General features: G+C 35.5%; 1 protein-coding gene and 1 pseudogene across 1 annotated transcript in view; one reads left to right on the top strand and one right to left on the bottom strand.

Moving 5' to 3' along the window:
• Positions 1-208: 208 nt before the first annotated feature.
• The window catches only part of SHLD1 (shieldin complex subunit 1), a 132,637-nt gene continuing 110,734 nt past the window's right edge, over positions 209-22,111 (top strand). Inside the window, exons 1-2 of the mRNA XM_051975959.1 lie at positions 209-304; positions 10,082-10,261. Coding sequence (XP_051831919.1) covers positions 10,090-10,261 — 172 coding nt within the window. The 5' untranslated portion in view covers positions 209-304; positions 10,082-10,089. The remainder of the gene's footprint in view (positions 305-10,081; positions 10,262-22,111) is intronic.
• On the bottom strand, positions 16,597-17,630 carry LOC127548513 (ornithine decarboxylase-like; annotated as a pseudogene).

Genomic DNA, 22,111 nt, shown 5'->3' with positions numbered 1-22,111 from the left:
TTTTCATTTAATTCTGGTTCTCTCACAATTCACCTCAGAACTGCCTTGACCTGCTTTTAAACATCATCTTCAGGGAAACCACCCACATCTCCGGTGCTTTTTCCTCCACAACCCTTGAACTGCCAAAGCTTCCTTCCAGCAGTAATTGCCTTTAACCAAAATGGCTACCACGGCCTTTCCCTTCTAACTCTGACTGCCAGGATGCAAGATGGTGCCACGACTTCCTGTTAGAGTCAGTTTGCCCTTAACAAAGATGGTGGCTGCATTTCCTGTTCAGCAATATGCTTCCGGCTACCTAAGGCTGGTGAGTATTATTCCAGTATATAAATGCCAAGGTCTTGTTTCTGTTCTCTGGAGGAGGCGGTAGGTGAAAGGACAGGCGCAGTGTCAAGTGGGCTGCCAGGGAATGATGTCGGTGCTGGGCAGTCAAGCTATAAAATTGTCTCTCCCTTCCCATCCCCCTCTCCTCCTCCCTCTCAGCCTATGACAGAGCAGCTTCTTTGCTGCAGAGGTACGGCTTTCTGTGGCTGCAGTCCTGGGAAACATACTGTTATTTATTCAGAGTTAACGAGAGAAAGATGGATGAAACCAGAGTCAAATCCCAACTTGGAACTTTCTTATCTATGTGAGCTTATACAAGTCAGTTAATCTCTCAGAGGAGACTCAGTTTCTTCATCTGTTAAATGGGACGGGTTCTGGGGGATCCCTGAGGTTCTTTTCAGCTTTAAATCCAAGATTGTATGAACCCAGTTCTTCCTTCAGAACCCAATTCGGGTCCTGTCTTCTCCACAAACTCATTCCTTATCCCTACAGAACAATATTAAAAGTCAAGATTCTATAGCAAAGTATATTGCATTCACTATATAATGCTTCATATTCTTAATTTTCAAATGTGAATTGGAAATTTTATATTGGTATCTTGGGGGAGAATAAAAGGTGAATGAAGCGGATATCCATATATGACTTTAATCGATAAAAAGAAAACAAAAAACAGCTCCCCCTTCTCTTGATAAATTGGATTTAATATGGGTAAAGGCTCAGAGTATGTGCTGTTATATTATGTACCTTATTTCCCAAAATGAGGAAAAAATAGCCAAGTAAAGCATTATACATGATTATAGTTTATTAAAAAAACTATCTTCCATTTTTAACACCTTAATTTCCTACTATAACCTTCCCTGTTTTCTTATTAGGGATGCCAGGAAGATTTTTTTTTAAAAGCAATTTAGCAAAATAAATTACCATATTAACCGATGTAATACCATAAAAGGCATATACTGTTAACAAAAATGAACACTGCTTGAAAATGTTCCTTTTCAAAGGTATAGAGGTAGGTCAAACAGGGTAAAGCCAGTTTAAGGTAACATCTCCTGAACTCCTTGCAAATCCAATTATTACCAAGATTACTAGAAGGGCCTCACAAGCTCTTCTTGTCCTTTTTTTTTTTTTTTTTTCCCAGTAAGAATGTTGTAGGATGAGTTTTCATTCAACATTCAAGTTATTTTGTAAATACAAATGATTCTTATTTTTAAAAGGCGTTCTCCTTTTCAGCAAGTCTTTCTTTGGTACAGTGCCCAATTCTAGAACATGTTTAGTATTTAATATATGATGATGTTTAAGGTTTTTTAATTTTAATTTTTTTTTTTTATCATGATGTGTCATTCTTTCTGGGAAAAGAAATCTCATCACTGTTCTGATAAAATAGGAACGTGGGTATTTGGCTATTAGCTTCAAACTATTTTGCAATCAAAAGTCACAATTTTAGAACACTATTACAACTGTTAAACACTGATTATGTTTTATCGACCTATTTTTCAGGCCAGGGGGACATAATAGCAAGAGGAATGTCACAAAGTCCTGAAAAGAAACAGCCATAAGCACCCACAATTTGGGTGCTTTCTGAAATTTGAGGCTTGATTGGGTATTATGGCAGAAGAAAACAACTAGGATGTTTTTGTTTCTTTGAAAACCTTGAACTTTCAGGTTGCTTCAGGATAAATCAATTGAAACCATAACTCATTCCCATAGTCTACTGCTAGGGTCCTGGACTTTGAATCAGAAAGATCTTGATTTGAATTCTGCCTCAAACGCTAATGAACTGTGTGACCCTGGGCAAAGCACTTAACCTTTTTCTAACATAGGTGGGAATTTTTGTTTTTGTTTTTTCATTTTCTTTAAAATGTAGAAAATAACCTCTGCCTAATTTGTCTCAAGAAATGGTTCTCAAAGTGTCTAAATGTTCTTGGGTGAAAGGCAGGTTCTGGAGCCACCTCTAGTGTCAACATTTCAGAATGTACATGTACATCGACAATGCTACAGTTCAGGGCTTGATTTATTATTTTATTGATTATCTAAACTTAAGAAAGTAGTGGAGAAAATATTGATGCAGATTAAACTTAAAAGTATGTCATGTATAAGTTTTCACCCTAGGGAGAACGGGCCGTTAAACATTTATCAATGTTTTACTGATTAGTATCCCTGAGATTTTTTCGGGTGGGTTTCCAAAGTCAAAACAATTTTCAAAAAAAAAAAGAATGCCAAGATAGTTTTTGCTTGGTAAAATAGTCTTTTTTTCCCCCCCGGCTGCAAAGTCTTTGTGAGGTAGGATTTTCTTTATATACTCCAACCAAAACAACATCATAACAATTGAATACAGAAGCAACTATGAGAATTCAGTTATTTTTTTTTAGAAGCCAGACATTAAAGAGATTTACAAAACAAAAGCAAATGCTATACTTGCTAACATTTTTTTGGAAAATATGTATTTCATAAAAATATGTTAATATGTAATAAATTTATTTTAAAATGAATATAATATTGTTTATTACTTTTCATATTTAATATGATACATATCAATAGATACAACTCACATAAACAAAAGTTTTTTTTTGTCCTCAATGATTTTCAAGAATTACCAGTGGGTCCTGAGAGCAGAAAGTTTGAGAATCTATACTTTAGAGAGCTATTATGAGAACTAAATGTGATAGTAAAAATACAGTATTTTGTAAAACTTAAAATCATTATATAAAGTCAATAATTATTATCATCATTGTCATCAATAATATTATACTCTGATAGCACAGATTTCTCTGTTTGATACTTCTCAAGGGAAAATAAGGCGTCTCTTCCAAGCTAAAGGTAGTAATTTAGACTAAAGCAGGGACAGCTAGTTGACACAGTGGGATTGGAGTCAGAACTTTGTGAGTTCCAATTTGGCCTCGGATAGTTAGTAGCTGTGTGACCATGAGCCAGTCACTTAACCTAGTTTGCCTCAGTTTCCTCATCTGTAAAATGAGCTGTAGAAGGAAACAACAAACTACTCTATTATCTTTGCCAGGAAAACCCCAAATAGGGTCACAAAAATCAGATGAGGCTGAAAATAACTGAACAACAACAATTTACATTTAAGCATGAATGAGTTGGAAAATATATAAGGAAATAAACTGTATAATAGTATATCATATATATTATTATATATATTATATTTATTATTATAAATAGAGCTTTGGCCCTAGAGTTAAGGATCTTGAGTTCAAATCCTATGTTTTATGCTAACTTCTGTATGACTGGGCAAATCACTTAACCTTCCTCAGTTTTTTAACCTGCTTAGTAAAATGAGCAGGCAGATCTACAGCTATGTTTCTATGATCCTTGAAAGCCAATTACTTATAGACTATTAGAACTGGAAGAAACTATTAAGGTCATTTAGCCCAACTCTTGCATTTTATAAATGAAACTGAAGCTTTCCAGTACAGTGTGTTTCCTGCTATATCTAACTGATTGTTTAAGTGTCTTAACCTTATCTGTAAAATAAAGAGAAGTCAGGGGAGCCAGCTTTCAATTTCAAATGATTATATGAATTGAGCCAATATTTTTAGCAATGATCTTTTTAGTAGTGGTACAGAACATGGCAGCTTTCAGCTTAGACTTACTTCCAGACACTTAGAAAGCTAACTTGCGTGTTTCTAGTACTGCAGCACAGGAAAGCCTCTTTAAAAAGATCAAGTAAATTATGTCAAATACAGTAAACTTTTTGTTCTTTATTAGGTACCTACATAGTTTGTTTCAAAATTAAAGTGTTGCATTTAAATCCATAACAAATGCTTTCTAATCTCAATTTTCCTTTAAAATCACGGATCTTCTTATGTTTAAGGGCATTCTGGACCAGTGCTGTAGTCTGTAGGGCCTGGATTTTTATTCCCAGCAGAATATCCCCATGTGCAGAAATGCCAATTCTTTCTCACTGATTAAATATCTGAGTTAGACTTTTATAAAGCTGGTGAAGATTAGTTGGGGAATTATTTGAGGTTGATCTAATTTGTGTGACATGAGATATTATTAATGGATTCCATTTCATATTAAAATGGTATTTGGTAAATAACCTTATTCCAGAGTGATCTTGCTTAGTGGAAATCCACATTTCAAAGGGGTTGAGAGGCTGAGGGTGTAGGCCATATAGCATTGTGCCTGAAAAATAGGTTCTTTAAAGGATGTTGCAGATGATTGAGTATGTGATCCTATATCAAAAAGATAGAAAGAAATTTCAGAGGCCACCTATTCCAACCCTCTTTTTACCTTGGAGAAAATGAGGTTCTGAGAGGTTAAATGCATTCCCCATTGCTGAGAGGTGATATTTGAACCCAAGTCTCTTGGTCCTCCTATACCATAACTCTGCCCATGTCACATTCCTACTCAGGAAACTCCAATAGTTCTCTATTAGCTCTTGTATCAAATATAAAGTCCTCTCTTTGCCATTTAAAACTCTACAACCCGGTCCCTTCCAACCATTCCAGTCTTCTTATACTTTATTCCTTTCCTTGCTCACAGGCTATACTAGTTTATTCCTTGTTCCCCAACTAAGACTCTCTCCCAGTTCTGTGTTTGGAATGCTCTCCCACTTAATTTCCACCTCAGTGTTCCTGTCAAGACTTGTACCTTCTACAAGAGGTCTATCTAGCTCCCCCCCAACTGCTAGTGCCTTCCCCCTGAAATTAATTTTCATCTACTCTGTATATATCTTGTATGTACTTTATTATTTACATGTAACATTAGGGTATAAATTCCATGAAGGCAGGGATTTTTTTTTTTTTTTTGCCTTGATAATAAGAACAGTGTTTATATAACACTTGAATTGTAATATGCTTTGCAAATATTTTATTCTCACAGCTTTGTGCTATTAGTATATAGTATTTACACATGAGATAACTAAGGCAGATGAGAGCTCTGTTAAGTCACTCGAAAGAGTCATATAGCTACTAAGTGTCAAAAAACTAAATGTGAATTAAATCACTGACTTCAAGTCCAGTGTTATATCCATCTTACTACTGTAAGAAATACGCAAAAGTTAGGTTTCCACAGAGTTGCAAGCTTTGAGGTAGTGTGGGATAATGGATACCATTGCCTAAGAGATTTTTGGAACTTGAGAGGTTAAGAAAGGTTAAGATTCCACAGAACAATTAAGTGATCAATAGAAGCCTTAAGCAAACTAGGAATTAGGGGGAGGGAGGGGCAGCTAGGGGAGGTACAGGTGGATTCAGCCAATCAGAAAGTCTTGTGATTTTGAGAAAACCACAAACTGAACATAATAGCAGATCCAGCCCAAACTAGTTGGGGTCAATGATCTGACTTGCCCAAATCATTATTGCCCTTAATAGGCTAATTGAATATTAAATACATTCAATGGGAGGAGTTTTCTGCCATTTTTGAACATGAAGTTTATGATGAGGAACATATGTTTATACATATTTAAGGGAAACATGTAGTGGGCATATCAGAAAGATTGTAACCTGGAAGAAATGGACCAATTCATTCTCTGAAGGAGGGGCTGTGCTGAGCTAACAAGTATCTCCTACTTCTGTGCTCAGGGTTCCCTCTTCCCAAAGAAGAGTGGGTTCCACTTGTGGTCAGAAATGTTAAGATAATTCCTAAGATTCTTCTTGAATAAATTTTCCTCAGTACCTGATTTTCAGAGTCAAGTGTGTATTTCTAACACTATCTACTTGCTATCCCAAGCATTTAACATAAAGCTTGGCCCATGTGTTGTTCCATCATGTCAGATTCTTCAAGACTGCAGTCAGTTTTCTTGGCAAAAATCCTGGTGGCTTGCCATTTCTTTCTCAAGTAAAATTAAGGCATTCATAGGTTAAGTGATTTCCCCAGATTTCATAGCTGGTGAATCTTTGAAGCTAAATTTGAACTTGGGTCTTCCTGGATTCTAGGCCCCATGTTCTATGAACTGAGTCACCTATATGTCTATGATAAGCCCTTAATAGTTATTGACTGACTGACTCTAGTGCAATGCTTTTTTCACTGAACCAACTGCCTCTAAACTGGTTATTTTCCTTCAGTCTTTGAGTCTGTTGAGCCTACTGTCAATGCTTAATAAATTCCTGTTTGATTGACTTATCTAAGGCACTGTACCCAGCATTGTGAGGGATGCCAAAGAGCTATGAGTCACAGATACTGCCCAGGATGTTTTGACAACTCAGTCAGAAAGGAGAAAGCTGTTAAGCAAAAATACAATCCCATATAAAAATAAGTGTCAATTTGAGCCCTGTGAATATGGAACACTTTAGCATTATCAGACACAAAGCCAGGCTCTGTGAGAAACAGAGGGAAATTTCTATGAGTTTCCTGCACCAAATGTAAAACACAAATAAATGTAGCTTATATAGTGAGGCATTGTCCTAGTTGTCAGTCCACATGTACTTTTTACATTGAACAGCAAAGGGATATGATTGATAATTGATGAAATAATAACATTGTTTTGCATGACTGCACATGTACAATCTATATCAAATTACTTGCCTTCTTTTGGGGGGGTAAGAAGGAGATTATAGAGGGGGGAAGAATTTGGAACTCAATTTTTTTTTAAAAACAATGTTAAAAATTGTTTTTACATATGAGTAGGGAAAAATAAAATATTAAATAATTTTTAAAGAAAGAAATAATTTTACATCTAGTTTGTGGTCAGTGTGATAGAGAATAATGGACTGGATTTGTAATTGGAGGAGTTGGATTCCATTCACAGCTCTTATCACTTCCTATCCATGGGTTTTTTGGGTCTGAGTTTCCAAATTTATATAGTGAATGTGTTGTACTGTATTAAACTTAAGGGGTTATCTCTAAATTTGTGGTACTATTTAATATCTGATTGACTTGAACCAAATCATTTGAGCTCTTTGGATCTCAGTTCCTTCATCTGTAAATTGAGGGACTTAATCTTAAGCCTTTGGTCATTCTATAAAATGTTGGCCATCAGCCCTTTATTCAGAAATGTAACCCTTTATTGTAAATTTTCTTTATTTATATATTACAAATTCATTTCTCATTTTAGGTTTTTCCTTTGTCTGAATTGTAGTAATTCTGGAACTAAATGGCAGGAGAGATAGATGGGAGGGAAGTGATAATGGGGAAGGATTTGAACTAGATTTTGATGGGTAAATAGGAATGTGAAAGGGAGAGTGGAACATCATTTTAATTGAATTAACAAGACCAACAAAGGCTTGGAATTGGGAAATGAAGAGAGAGATCAAGATTTAAAATAGAAATCTGAGAGGAAAAAATGAAAACTTCTTATATTAAAAAAAAAACCTTTATAAATTATAGTAATTTCATTATCATCATCATCATCGTCATCCGTCATAACCAATTTTATAGCACTTTAAGATTCATAGAGTTCTTTACAAATATTATCTTATTTGAACTTCCCAACAATCTTGTTAAATAAGTGCTATTATTATTATCCCCATTTTATAGATGAAGAAACTGAAGTAGGCAAGTTAAGTGCCCAAGGTCCCATAGTTATTCATTGTTTGATGTTTGGATTCTTTCTTCTTCTGTTTCTCATCAGAAATCAGTAATGTTTTCCTGACATTTGTCCCATGATCAAATACAAAATGTTCTGTTTGGCATTCAAAGTCTTGTATAGTTTAGTCACTTCCTACCTTTTCAGTCTTCTTATACCTTTCTCCTCACCTTTTTTTTTTGCTTCAGAGACACTGAATCCTCAATGTTGCACAAACAAGATACTCTTTTTTCTAGCCTCTGACCATTTTCTTCCCACCTGGAATGCTCTCCCTCCTCATATCTACTTAGTGACCTTCCTGGCTATCTTTAAGTTCCAATTAAAATCCCTTTTTTTGCCAGAAGTTTTTTCCATCCTCTTTTTATTTCAGTATTTTCCCTCTGTTATTTCCTCTTTAGCTTATGTGTAGCTTGCTTTGTATATATTTATTTGCATGTTGTTTCCCCCATTGCATTGTAAGTTTCTTGAGGTTAGATACTGTCTTTTGCTTCTTTTTGCATCCTCACTGTTCAGCACACTGCCTGTCACATTGTTGGTGCTTTATAAATGTTTATTTTTTTAATTAATCCAATCCAGTAAGGATTTATTGAGTGCCTACTGTTGTGCAAAGCACAGCATGTTAGACTTTGGTGGGACAAAAACAAAACAAAAAGTCTAAAGAAAACTTTAAAAAGATTATAAGGGTACTCTAAGTGATGAGGTGGGAGGTATGTTCAAGGAATCAGGAACAGTAGGTAGGCTATTTTGGGTAGAAAGTAGAATGTGTTAAGGGAAATATTGTGATAGAAGCTTAGAAAAACAAAGTTGAAATCAGAGGAAAGGTTTAATAAAATATTTAAATGTTAAACTGAAGCATTTGTATTTTTCCTACAGGGCAGAAGAAGGTATATAAGGTTCTAGAACAGGAGAGTAACTTGTTTAGAATTGTACTTTAGGATGATTACTTTTGTAACTGAGTGCAGGATGGATGAAGAAAAAAGACCAGAAGAAGGGAATTCATTCTGTTAGATGGCTGTTGAAATTGTCATGGTCAGTGGTTTCTGGATTTTTTAGATCTCATCTCTATAGCAAAATTTTTTTGGAGTTTTCAGCCCCCAATATGTGTATGTTTATTTATTTTTAAGTTATGTGTATGTGGATAGGTATGTGGTGAGAAATAAGGTATAAAAGGACTAGAAAGGTAAAAAGGAGTAACTGGAGAGATGGTGGTACCTTGGCTGTAATAGGGAAGTTTGGAATAGGAAGGAAAGATAATATAATAAGATTGTCAATATAAAACACAACATCTCTATCACTGTTCATCCTATATAACTCATTCTGTTTTATCTTCATGAAAAGGGGAGAGATGGAGCTCTTACCACAGAGTGCTTAGCATGGCTCTCCAAGATCACCTGCCCCTGCAACAAAGAGATGGTGGTATGGATGGTCACCAAACTGTTCCCAATAGCATCTGTGCAGCTGCTTGGTACAAAAGTTAAAGTTCTGGTTAGCTGACACCTGGCTCAAAAGAGGAGAGGGAGAGGGCATAATGAGGAGAGTGCTAGGGTACAAAGATATGTATCATGTTGGAGACAAGCTCCAGGATCGACTATCATGTAGAATGGGATGTGGCCCGTCTTGCTATTCTTAGATGGGTTGCTCATCCTTCCTTACTTTGGGAACCACTGGTCTAGATTAGCTACGATGAGGACCTGAATTATGCCAATAGCCATGGTAGTGGAGAGAAAAGTTTGGGTGGAGGGTATGTTGTGAAAATGGAATGTACAAGTCTTGGAAACTGGATGTAGAGAAAAAGGAGAGCAGCATGATTGAGGCTGACAGTTGAATTAGTGGAAGGATTGTAGTACCCGTAGTAAAAATCATGAACTTTGAAGAAGAATAGGTTTATGGGGGTAAAATTTGTTTTATAAGCAGCAACATTGTTCAGTAACGTTTTTTGGTCAAGATGTGAGACTTTCAAGAAAAACTTCTGAAGGCAGTGACAAATGTGATTCTGAGCAAACCTCTTCTCTATAGTTCTCTTTATAGAAATGTGATGTAATCTTGCAGCATTCTATGTTCTACGTGGGACTGTAGCTAAGGCCAATTTCTACTTGCTTGCCTTTCTTCTTAATTATTAATGGTTTCTATCTATGGTGAAATGATATGTTTTCAAACAGATGTTGTGTCAATTCTTTAACAATTAAATGTGAGAAAGATAAACTTTTAGGCTTGAATGTGAGGAGCCATTTTTTTCCCCCATGACTTTGATTAGTTTTGTTTTGTTTGTGGCAGGGAGGGATATGGAAAGCCAGAAAGCCACACCAGATCATTGCTCAGAAGAGAGCAGCAACTTTCTGGACCTGTCTCCAACCTATGACATAGCACAGCAGCTACAACAGAAGCCCAGGCATGAGGCCAGTAGTGAAACTTCTAGTTCTATAGACATTCTTGCTTCATTTTCACTGAATTCAGGTAAGAAGTAGATATTAAAATAATAACTACAAACAAACAAACCAGAACACAAATCATGTGGGTACATGTGGTTTTTGATCTCTGAATATCAGCAAGAAAATTATTTTTTTAAACAAAGTTGAAGGAACAAATTTCAAAGGCAAGTCTCTACTTAGAATTTGGATCAATCAATCAAGTGCCCTAGAGTACTTGATAAAATTGCTGATCCTTGATAACAATGTGATACCTTCTGAACTTAATCTAGAGGGTTTTAAATATTGAGGCTGCTTGACTCAGTAAATAGAGAATAGAGTTTTTTAAACTTCAGGAAGCAGTAACTTAGCTGTCTCTCTGATTTATTTGATGTCGATTTTGAAAAATGATTCTAATTGCCCCCCTTGGAAAATAACTCCTTTGAATTTAAGTAGACTTTTGCTTAATAGAGTTAAGCCTCTTAAGTTTAAGATAGTATCATTTATCCTTAATAGGAAGAGGAAAGGCTAACACTTTGTCAGACCTAGAACCTCGGCACACTTTGAGACATAGGCAAAATTATGAAGTGTATGAAGTTTAAATTCATTCTTCCACTATCTGTATTATTCTAGCTAGAATTGTGTACTTTATCCCCTAATTTGCTTCCTGCTTCCCCTCACCTTCCAAAGATGTTTGATTTCCTTGTGGTTCTCAATGTAAAAAAACAAACAACAAAAAAATACTCATCATTGTGTCTATGTCTTTGTCTGTGATTGTATGTGTGTATGGTAGAGGTGTAAATGGAGAGTTCTTCATGCCCCTGAACACTGTGCTATATGAGTGCTGTCCCTTTGTCTTAGAATGAACTTTAATTTTTTCTCCTAAATCTTCCCCTTTCTAGATCCTATCTATTCTTCAAAATCCAACTCCAAAGTATACTTCTTCCAGGTATCTCCCATCAGTCCTGTGACTATTATATGATCTTGCTTAGAATCCTTGTAGCATTTATAGTATTGTGGTTACTACTCATGTGCTACTCATCTTACATTTATCCTTCTTGTAATCTCCCCTGCTAGGTCAGTTTTAAGAACTTAGAAAACATAAACTGGGTTGTTGCAGAGGTCTTGGCATATAACAAGTAGTCAAACTATATTTTGAATGTACTCCACTTAATGGTAATATACTCTACATTATGGTAGTTTGTAACTGAACATATGTTAGGATTTTTAAAATAATGAGAAGGAAAGCATGCTATTTTGTTATTCAGTTGTTTTTTAGTCTTTTGACTCTGTGATTCTATTTGGGGTTTTCTTGACAAAGATACTGAAATGGTCTCTAGCTCATTTTACAGAGAAGGAAACTAAGACAAATAGAGTTAAGTGATTTGCCCAGAATCACACATTTAATAAAGGGCCTAGGTCATATTTGAGCTCAGGATGAGTCTTCCTTATTCCAGGCCCAGTACTCTATCCACTGTTCTACCTAGTTACCCCTACAACTATGCTATACTTTCTCACCAAAATCAAATTACTATATGACAAAGAAGAGACGGCCTATATGGGCCACTATTGAATCAGATATAATTCCTAGGAAAAAAATGTTTTGGATTTTTTGTTTTTGTTTGTCTATACTATATTTTTATTCTATACTAAGCCCTCGGTAATACATTTCATGCTGAGAAGATGACCTGAAAAATCACCCAGGCTAACTTTTTACAAATTTGTTTATATGTAAGGAAACTGGTGATGAAAGAAGTGAGTTATCAAAATTTGGAAGTATCAAAGTCCAAGGAAGCCTTGGGATTGAGAACAAGTTTTCAAACTCTAACTCCTAAATTCTCTATTCCATCTTGCTTTCTTTCTCCTTGAGAGATGATCTTTATTCTTCAAAGACATGGCCAAGGAGCACAAGATGTGGTGCTACAAACTAGAAATAATAGACATTTCCCCCTTGACTGAGGACTCGCTTCTCTTTTAAAACTCATCAGGTTGGCCACTAGCTGATGAATTTTTCTGACCCTAATCTTTCAGGAAGTTTGTTCATTTATAGTCATACTCCCATTTTTTAAGCTAAGCAGAAAATGGACACGATCTAGAAAGTTTTTAACTAAACTGTTGCATTTTATAAAAAGAATTTTACCTCTGATGGGAAAAAGTTACTGGAAGTGGCTTTGATATATCCTTAAAAGGTTATTTATTTTTGTTCCAAATATCATTCTTCTAGGTCATAGGAAATACCTGCTGCTACAGAGAGAAAATGTTTTACATATGTCATTGATTTTAAACAGGTTATTGCTTCCAGTATCACCCTTACCAGGGAAACAGATTTTCAAGTGATTATTTTAAACACAAGGTGGTACTAATCCATAAACTGCCCAAGTTCTCTCTATATAATCTGCTTATATTTTCAAATTTATAAAATTGTCCTTTGTTCTGAGATCTTTGTTCTAGAATGTGAACTTAAGTCTTTTACAGGTATTCTTAAAGAGACACAAACAGTATATAAGAGATCAGGGGTTCAAAACTAAGATCTCAGAAAGCTATTCAGTCTTAAAACTCTTATAATTTTTTTTTAGAGAATTGGGCGATAGGACATGAAATTATTTAGGGGAAATCTTGAGTTTAGGATAACTACATCATTTTTTCCTAGTTGTTACCTACTTTTAATTCATGGGCAACTCGGTAAGTTAATTTGTCAGTTACATTTATTGGACTTTCAGTGAGTTCATAGCAGTGTATTTGCTGCTACAGAAAGCTGTGTTACAGGCAGTGTTCTTGCAGTGGATAAAATTACAAGGTTGTTTCAGAGACCTAGCACACAGACATGGAAGACACATAAAGCTCAAGAGCATTTATTTAGACAGATGGTTTTTGCTTGGTAAAACTATTTAATTAGATAGGCTAAATCAGGTGAGGATAACTGAAGGCCTCAAACTTATTAGGAACTTATGGAGGTGTCTATGCCAAACATGTGGAGATCTCCCCTGGTGGTATGGATGAATGAGAATAATTTGTTCCAACACTGATGAAGACAACTGAAGCAGATGCTGTGGAATGATTAGTGCTTAGTCAGATATCAAAGATGCCAAGGTCATCTACAGCATTCTGGACTATCTCCAGTCATTTTCATTTTTGTCTTACCACTGGAAACTTCAATGATTCAGTAAGAGTGAGGTTGATGATCTTATACAATTCTGTCTTGCTAAAATTGAATTCATGTACAAAGTCAAGACATTACTTTGTGATATTAGTCCTCTTCAAAAATGAAGACTGAAAAACAATGACAAAAATAATTTACACAGAAAATAACATGAAAAGCTAATAGGTTTAAGACTCTAATCAAATGATGTCAAAAGGAATTAGGGAATATTTTAAAAGAATCTATGCAAAGGAAAATAAAATATTCATATCCTTTTGATCTAGAAATCTCATTGCTCAGCATTGAATTCAAGGAGAATAACTAGAGTCCAATGTGTAGCAAAATGTTTATATCAATACTTCTTAAAGTAGAAGAGAATTGAAAGCAAAGTAGACACCCATTGACTGGATCATGGCTGAACAATGTCTAACTCTCTCATTGAGAATTATTTTTTAAATTGATGCTTTTTGCAAAATACTATCACTTCTCCATAATTACATTTATCCCCCAATAGAGTCCTTCTTTATAGCACAAAAAACCCAAACTCTCATCAATTATTGTTTGACATGCTGTACTGATTAATCCTTTTTTTTTTTTTAATAACTTTTTATTGACAGAACCCATGCCAGAGTAATTTTTTACAGCATTATCTCTTGCACTCACTTCTGTTCCAGTTTTTCCCCTCCCTCCCTCCACCCCCTCCCCCAGATGGCAAGCAGTCCTTTACATGTTAAATAGGTTACAGTATATCCTAGATACAATATATGTGTGCAGAACCGAACAGTTTTCTTGTTGCACAGGGAGAATTGGATTCAGAAGGTATAAATAACCTGGGAAGAAAAACAAAAATGCAAGCAGTTTATATTCATTTCTCATTGTTCTTTCTTTGGGTGTAGCTGCTTCTCTCCATCCTTGATCAGTTTGAAACTGAATTAGCTCTCTTTATCGAAGAGATCCACTTCCATCAGAATACATCCTCAAACAGTATTGTTGTTGAGGTATATAATGATCTCCTGGTTCTGCTCATTTCACTTAGCATCAGTTCATGTAAGTCTCGCCAGTCCTCTCTGTATTCATTCTTCTGGTCATTTCTTACCGAACAATAATATTCCATAACATTCATATACCACAATTTACTCAACCATTCTCCAATTGATGGGCATCCATTCATTTTCCAGCTTCTAGCCACTACAAACAGGGCTGCCACAAACATTTTGGCACATACAGGTCCCTTTCCCTTCTTTAATATCTCTTTGGGGTCTAAGCCTAGTAGAAGCACTGCTGGATCAAAGAGTATGCACAGTTTGATAACTTTTTGAGCATAGTTCCAAACTGCTCTCCAGAATGGCTGGATGTGTTCACAATTCCACCAACAATGTATCAGTGTCCCTGTTTTCCCACATCCCCTCCAACATTCCACATTATCTTTCCCTGTCATTCTAGCCACTGATTAATCCTTAATGGGGCAGCTAGATGACTCAGTAGATAGAGTGCCAGTCCTAGAGTCAGGGAAGACACAAGTTCAAATCTGGTCTCAGATACTAGTAGGTGTGTCACTATAAACAGATCACTTAACTATGTTTACCTCAATTCTTCTGTCTATAAAAGGAGCTAGAGAAGGAAATGGCAAATCACTTCAATATCTTTGCCAAGAAAATTCCAAATGGGGCTATGGACAGTTGGACACAATGAAAACAACTAAACAACAAAACAACAACAAAGCTGTTAACTTTCTGTCCTGAAAGGAGGAAAGGAGGTTTTATCAGCAGCCTTTTGGAATCAAAACTGGAGTCAAGTCCAATTAATTTAAACTTTCATATTTTTTGATGATGTTTTCTAATGATGTTTTCTTTTAAATTACTGTAAAAACTGTGGTGTTCTCTTCTTTTTTTTTATAATATATGATTCTCTCTGGGAGAGCAGGTTTCTTGGGGAGGTTTTCTGGAGGCATCCTTAGTTTCAGTTCAGAGTAATAATCACTTCAAATACAGCCAGCTGATAAAATCCAAATGTTTATTTTCTCCTTCCAAGTCTTATCTCTTTCCTTGGGCTCGGTTAGCTTTCTTAGAGGCCTATCTCTCTGCTTGGTTCCAGAGCTCTTGCAGCTTGTCTTTTAGCTCTTCCAGCTTTTGCCTCTAGCTCAACTCCGACTGAATCTCCTCCACTGACTGACCAACTCACTGAAGCTCTAAGAGCTTCTTATATATGATCTCTTAAAGGTATGAACCCAAAGGTTGACTCCTCCTCTGAGAATGGGATTATGGGAGGTGTGAATTCACAAAGTTAGAAAGTTTTATGTATCTCCCATACTTGTGAATTCCAATGTGTGAGTCAATGTGTGAATTCTCAAAGGTGTAAACTCAAGCATTGTTTCTACCAATTACATTGAGTTATCACCTTGTTTCAAGTTCTGGCTCATAAAAAAACTATATGTATATAAGCTTCTCTACTTGCCTTTTTCACATTGAATTTGTGTACATAAGTGTTCCCAAATTTCTCTGAATTCTTCATATTCATCATTTTTATTTTGCTATACCATGCCTTTGCATTTATATTCTAGAATTTGTTCACTTATTCCCATATCAGTAAGTGGGGAAGCTCCTTGTCTAAAGGTTCTTTACTACCATAAAAGTGCCACTATTAATATTTTTAGAAACTTGTAGAATTTAGACTTAGAAGGGGCCTCAGGGGCTATTTAATTCTACCTATGATATGAAAATAATCTCCACTATAACATACCCAAAAGTCTTTATCTAGCCCCTTCCTGAAAGGGGTATCTATTTACTCTTACCTCTATAATCTACTCCACTTGTGGATAGCTCTAAGTTTTGCCTGACTCCAAATGTAGCTCTAAATGACCTCCTTGACACATTTACCTATTGCTTCTCATTCTGACCTCTGGGAACATGACAGCTCTTTACATACATTAAGGCTGCCATCATGTAGCCCCATTCTTCTTTCATTATTTTTTTTTCTGTATTCTCTTCAGTTCATTAATGTTTTTCTTAAATAATGGTGCTCAGAACTGAACATAGTATCCATGACTGCATGAATCCATGAAAGTGGAAGCAGCAGCAACAGTATGATTACCCATGTTTTCAACAACCTCTAATCTGCCACATACTTTTCTGGTAAATATATAGTAAAATATAGTAAATTTTAGTAAAATATAAAATATAGTAAAATGTATTCAACAATTTGATCAAGGCTGTTATATATGGTTCCCAAGTACTAGAAGAGTAATGCTACTCATCTGGTTTGGGTTTCTTTTGTAAAATAGATCTGACATTTTCTTGAGCAAAAAACATACAATTAAATAGTCCATATATTCCATCATTTACATAGTTCATAAATGTTTTGTCATTTGCATTATTTTCATCATTGAAACCTGTCTGTTGTTATAATATATTTTTTTACATCGATATTAACTACATGGTTCAACTATGAGTCTTACTGCAGAGTCAGAAGGAAAATATTTATCCAGTACTGGATTGATTATGCCTAAGATCTCTTTAAATTTAATCTTTACATCCTCAGAGTCAGGAAAACCACCATCAATATAAAAAAGATACCTGTTGAAACCAAAGTCCACCCCCATGTCAAAGACATATTGGACATCAGAAATTGCTTGAACAAAGATTTTTGGATCAGTACAACCACTTTCCACATGGAAACGAATTCCAGTAACATCAATATTCAATTCCTTTACTATTAAAGTAGTGAGAGTGGCACCAAATTTAACACTTAGACAATAAACAGTTTTGCATTCATCAGAGGAAAACCTCAAAATTAGGTTTGTCTTTTAATAAGGCCTGGCAACTTTCATTAACTCTACTTTACTCTGAGAAGCCATCATTTGTTGTTAGTATACTTCATTTGTGGTACTTGTTTGCATGGATTTGCATAGATTAGACTCTGTACTGATTGTATTTCAGTATTCTAGCACATTCAAATGCTTCTTCTATAGCAGCAAGTATCTTCCCTATAGCTCTGCTATCCTTATATTTAATATCATAAAAAGGAGTTACTGGAAGCAGAGTTTTGTACCATCTCACCTGTTTCTTCAAGATGTCACCAAGGTCAATAACATAGAAGCCATCTTTATTATCATTAGAAGAAACTTTCAGCTCCAGAATATCCTTAACAGTAAATTTTTTATCAAGGAAATTGAGGTTAAGTTCATCAATGATAAAGCTGTTCATGATTTTTTGGTGTTCCTATCAAGTACAACAAAATGGAAAACTAAGAGATGAAATTTAAAGATAAGCTATTTCCAGTTTTATTAACTACAAGGCTACGATTATAGTTTCATTGCAGCCATTGCATTGGAAGTCTTCTTAAAGGGAATGGACAGAGTAGAAAGACCTTTTTGAGATGAACAAGTTGAACAGAATTCAATTGCTACACCTTCTTTTCAGCTGACTCATACCTAGCTGGAGAAGCCATGGAGGACTTCCAGCCCAAGTTAGCACAAGAGTTGGTGGTTGAGACTGAAAGAATATGAATCTGTTCTTGATAAAGCCATTTTGATTCTTTATAATCACTACTTTATTTTCTGGATATTTGACAACCATAACTTTAATGATCTTTTTCATAATTTTCCAAGGAAACAAAGTTAAGCTCACTGGCATATAGTTTATAGATTCTGTTCTTTTCCGTATTTAAAAAAAAAATTAGGAACATCTGCCCTCTTGTACCTACTCTGTTTTTCATGATCTTAGTAATACACTGGCTCAGCAATCAAATTAGCCAGTCCTTTTTATTTCTTTTTTGCTGAGAAAATTGGGGTTAAGTGACTTGCCCAAGGTCACATAGTCAGGAATTGTTAAATATCTGAGGCCATATTTGAACTCAGATTCTCCTGACTCCAAGTCTCTATCTAACTAGCTGCCCCCAAATTAGCCAGTTCTTATAGGACTTGACAACATAGTTCATCTAGGCCTGGGGACTTGAATTTAAAGAGCAGCATGGTACTCTCTTGCTAGCTCCTTACTTGTTTTGGCTATTCACTCCCTGTCATTTTGTCATTTCCAATGCAAAAATTATCTTCATTATTTTGATTATTCATATTATTTGCATCTCAGGGTAGGGCTGGAATAGCCATGTACAGTGCAAACACTTCAAGAGCTAGCATAGGGCACTGCTTTAAGTTTAAATTATCAATTTGGACAGCCCTCAAGAAATCCTATATATGACAACAGCAGAATGAAGCCAGGAAATTGCCTGAGCTCTCCCCAGTTTCTCTCAGAAATAATGCTTAAATCAAGTTTCTAACAGAAGGGTGAAGAACCTTTTTTACTTCCAAGTGCTATTTGGATATTTATAACATAATTCATGAGCCATAAAAAATTATCAATTTTTAGAACTCAAGCAATGGTAGGTTGTTTTACCTAACTTGCAATTTATCTTCACCTACAGGTACATTAGAAAATGATTTTTCCCTCAGGCTAGATGTTCCCCACCCTGCTGTAATAGATTCTGGAGTGAAAGAACCCATAAAAATCCAGAGTGAAAAAATTTTCCAGTTTAAGATATTGTAGAACAAGTTTAGTAAATATCTGTCTCATTTGGGTCAAAGAGAAGTGCAGCCCAGAGTAGGCACAGAATGGAGAAATCTAGTGGGAGGTTCTTAACTACAGCACCAAACAGCAGCAGAAGTGTAAACCCTCTAATCCAAGTGCCAAAGGCAAATTGGAACCTCCCCTCACCTTCCCACTTCCCCTCCAAATCCTTGGCACAATAGGCAGGACTAAGCCAGACAAACCTAGTACACTGGGAAAGCCAGTAGCACCTCCAGTCCCAGTGCAGAATGCCAGTGAGAAGTCTCTATATCCCTGCAAAAGAAGCTTGGGACAGTCTCTCCTGTGCCCTAGGACTCAAACTGAACTTTTAAAAATGAGCAGAAAAGAGCCCTGACCATAGAAAGCTGCTGTAATGACAGGGAAGATCAGAACACAAACCCATAAAAAAAGAGAACTGGCAAAATGTCTACATGTGAAGCGTCAAAGGGAAATATGATCTCAAGATCAAAAGGTTCTCTAGTAAGAGCTCAAAAAAGAATTTTAGAATTAAGCAAGCGTGTTAGAAAAAAAAGGAAACAACATGGAAAAGGGAAGCAAAAAGATTGACTGAAGAAAACAAATCCATTAAAAAAATAGAATTGGCTAAATGAAAAAGGAGGTAAAAAAGATAATCAAAGAAAATAGTTAATTAAAAATTAGAATTAGACAAGTGGAAGCAAGTGACTCAAGAAGACATCAAAGATCAGTCAAACAAAATTTTTAATAATAGAAGAAAATGTAAAATATCTCATTGGAAAAACAACTGACCTGAAAACAGGTCAACAACTGATCCAGTAAAGATAATTTAAGAATTATTGGACTGTTGGAAAACCATCATCAACAAAAGACCTTGGAAAACATTTTTCGAGAAATCATCAAGGAAAAACTTCCCTGTGATATCCTGGAACCAAAATGCAAAATAATCATTGAAAGAATCCACTGATCACCTGAAAGAGACTCCAAAATGGAAACTCAAAGGAATATTGTAGCTAAATTCTAGAATTATAAGGTCAAAGAGAAATTATTGCAAGTAAGTAGAAATAAACAATTCAGATATCAAGGACCCACAGTCAAGATTACATAGGATTTAGCAGTTTCCTGATTAAAGAATTGAAGGCAAAGGAACCTGGACTACAACCAAGAATCAACTATCCAGCAAAATTGGTTATAATCTTTCATGGGAAAAAATGGAACATCTATGAAATAGGGGATTTTCAGTCATTCCTGATGAAAAGACCAGAACTGAACAGAAAATTTGATCTTCAAATATAAGACTCAAGAGATGCATAAAAAGGTAAACAGGAAAGAAAAAAAATATATTATTTAAAGATTAAATACAGTTTACATCCCTACATGGGAAGATGATACTTATGTCTCGAAAACTATCTTTCTTAGTGCTGTTGGAAGGTATATACATAGACAGAGAGTGTGGGTATAAGTTGACTTTGGTGATTGATTTAAAAAAAAAGAAACTAAGGCTTAGAAAAGGATTGTTCTGGGATAAAAGGAAAGGGGAAAGGTAAATTGTATCACATGAAGAGGCACAAGAGTCCTGTTACAACAGAAGTAAAGAAGGAGGGAGGTGAGCATTGTTTGAACATCAGTCTCATTTGATTTGACTCAGAGAGTATAACATACTCAACTGGGTATAGAAATTCATCTTACTCTATAGAGAAATAGAAGGGGAAAGGGGAAAAAAAAGAAAGAGGGAAGGCTGATAGAAGAGAGGGCAGAAGTAGAAAGGGGAAAGGTGAGAAACATGAGGGTGGGGAGACTCACTTTAGAGTCCAACTAGAAGGGAGGATAGATTGAGGGGGGTGGGAATCAGAAGCAAAACACTAGTGAAGAGGGAAAAGATGAAAGGAGAGAGAAAAGTATAAAAGGTAGAAAATAGGATGGAGGGAAATGCAGAATTAGAAATTATAATGTCCAGACTAGCTCTCTGGAAGGCCTCAGGATCAGTAGAGTCAGGATCAGTCAAAATCCTTGATCTTTAGGAGGAGAAGTGAAGGAGGCAGGCAAGCCGCCACATGGATTGCCAAAGATGAATCCTGGACTCTGGAGTCTGGAGCCTGAAATCTCTCTCCTTCTGATCCTTTGGCAGAGCAACTCTGACTCTCTTCTTCAGCCCTCTAATTCTTCCCTACGATTACTTCACCACCACACATTCAGCAAGCACCAATGGTGAGGAGAGCCATCACATCACCATCTCATCTAAATATATATATATATATATAGAACCATTATCTCATATCAAATAAGTAATTAGCCTTAAGTGCGCTGCAGAAATTCAAGTACACCTTTTCAGAGTTTCAGCCCTCTACAAGAAATCATAACTGAATGTGAATGGGATGAGCTCTCAGAAAATGGATACAGATAGCAGAGTGGATTAAAAGTCAGAATCCTACCATATGTTATTTACAAGACACATTTGAAGCAAAGAGTTATATACTGGAATAAAGGTAAAAGACTAGAACAAAATATATTCTGCTTCATCTGATGTAGAAAAAAAAAGTAGGGGAAGCAATCCTAATCTTAGACAAAGCAAAAACAAAATTGGATTTAATTAAAAGAGATAAGGAAGGGAATTACATCTTGTTAAAAAGTACCCTAGAAAATGAAGTAATATCAATACTAAACATATATGTACCCATAGGTATAATATCCAAATTCCTAGAGAAGAAGTTGAATGAGTTGCAGGAAGAAATAGATAGCAGAACTATGCCATTGGGAGATTTCAATCTCCCTCTTAGAATTAGATAAATCTAACCACAAAGTAAATAGGAAAGAAATTAATGAGGTGAATAGAATTTTAGACAATTTAGATATTATAGACCTCTGCACAAAATAGAATGATGATATAATAGAACATACTTTTTTCTCAATAGCACAAGACACTTACACAAAAACTGACTCTGTATTAGGCCATAAAAACCTCACAATCAAATGCAGAAGGGCAGAAATATAAGTGCATCCTTTTCAGATCATGATACAATAAAAATTACATGCAATAAAAGGCCATGGAAAAAATAGACAAAAAATTGACAACTAAATAATCTTAATACTGAAAAATGGGTAGGTCAAACAAAAACAAATAATCAATAATTCCATTCAAGAGAATGATAATAATAAGACAATATACCAAAACTTATGGAATGTAGACAAAGCAGTTCTCATGGGGAAATTTATATCTCTAGAT

The sequence above is a fragment of the Antechinus flavipes genome, chromosome 2, assembly GCF_016432865.1.
Source record: "Antechinus flavipes isolate AdamAnt ecotype Samford, QLD, Australia chromosome 2, AdamAnt_v2, whole genome shotgun sequence".
NCBI lineage: Eukaryota > Metazoa > Chordata > Mammalia > Dasyuromorphia > Dasyuridae > Antechinus > Antechinus flavipes.
The sequence above is the reverse complement of the archived record's forward strand: the minus strand, read 5'-3'. Positions and strand labels throughout refer to the sequence as shown.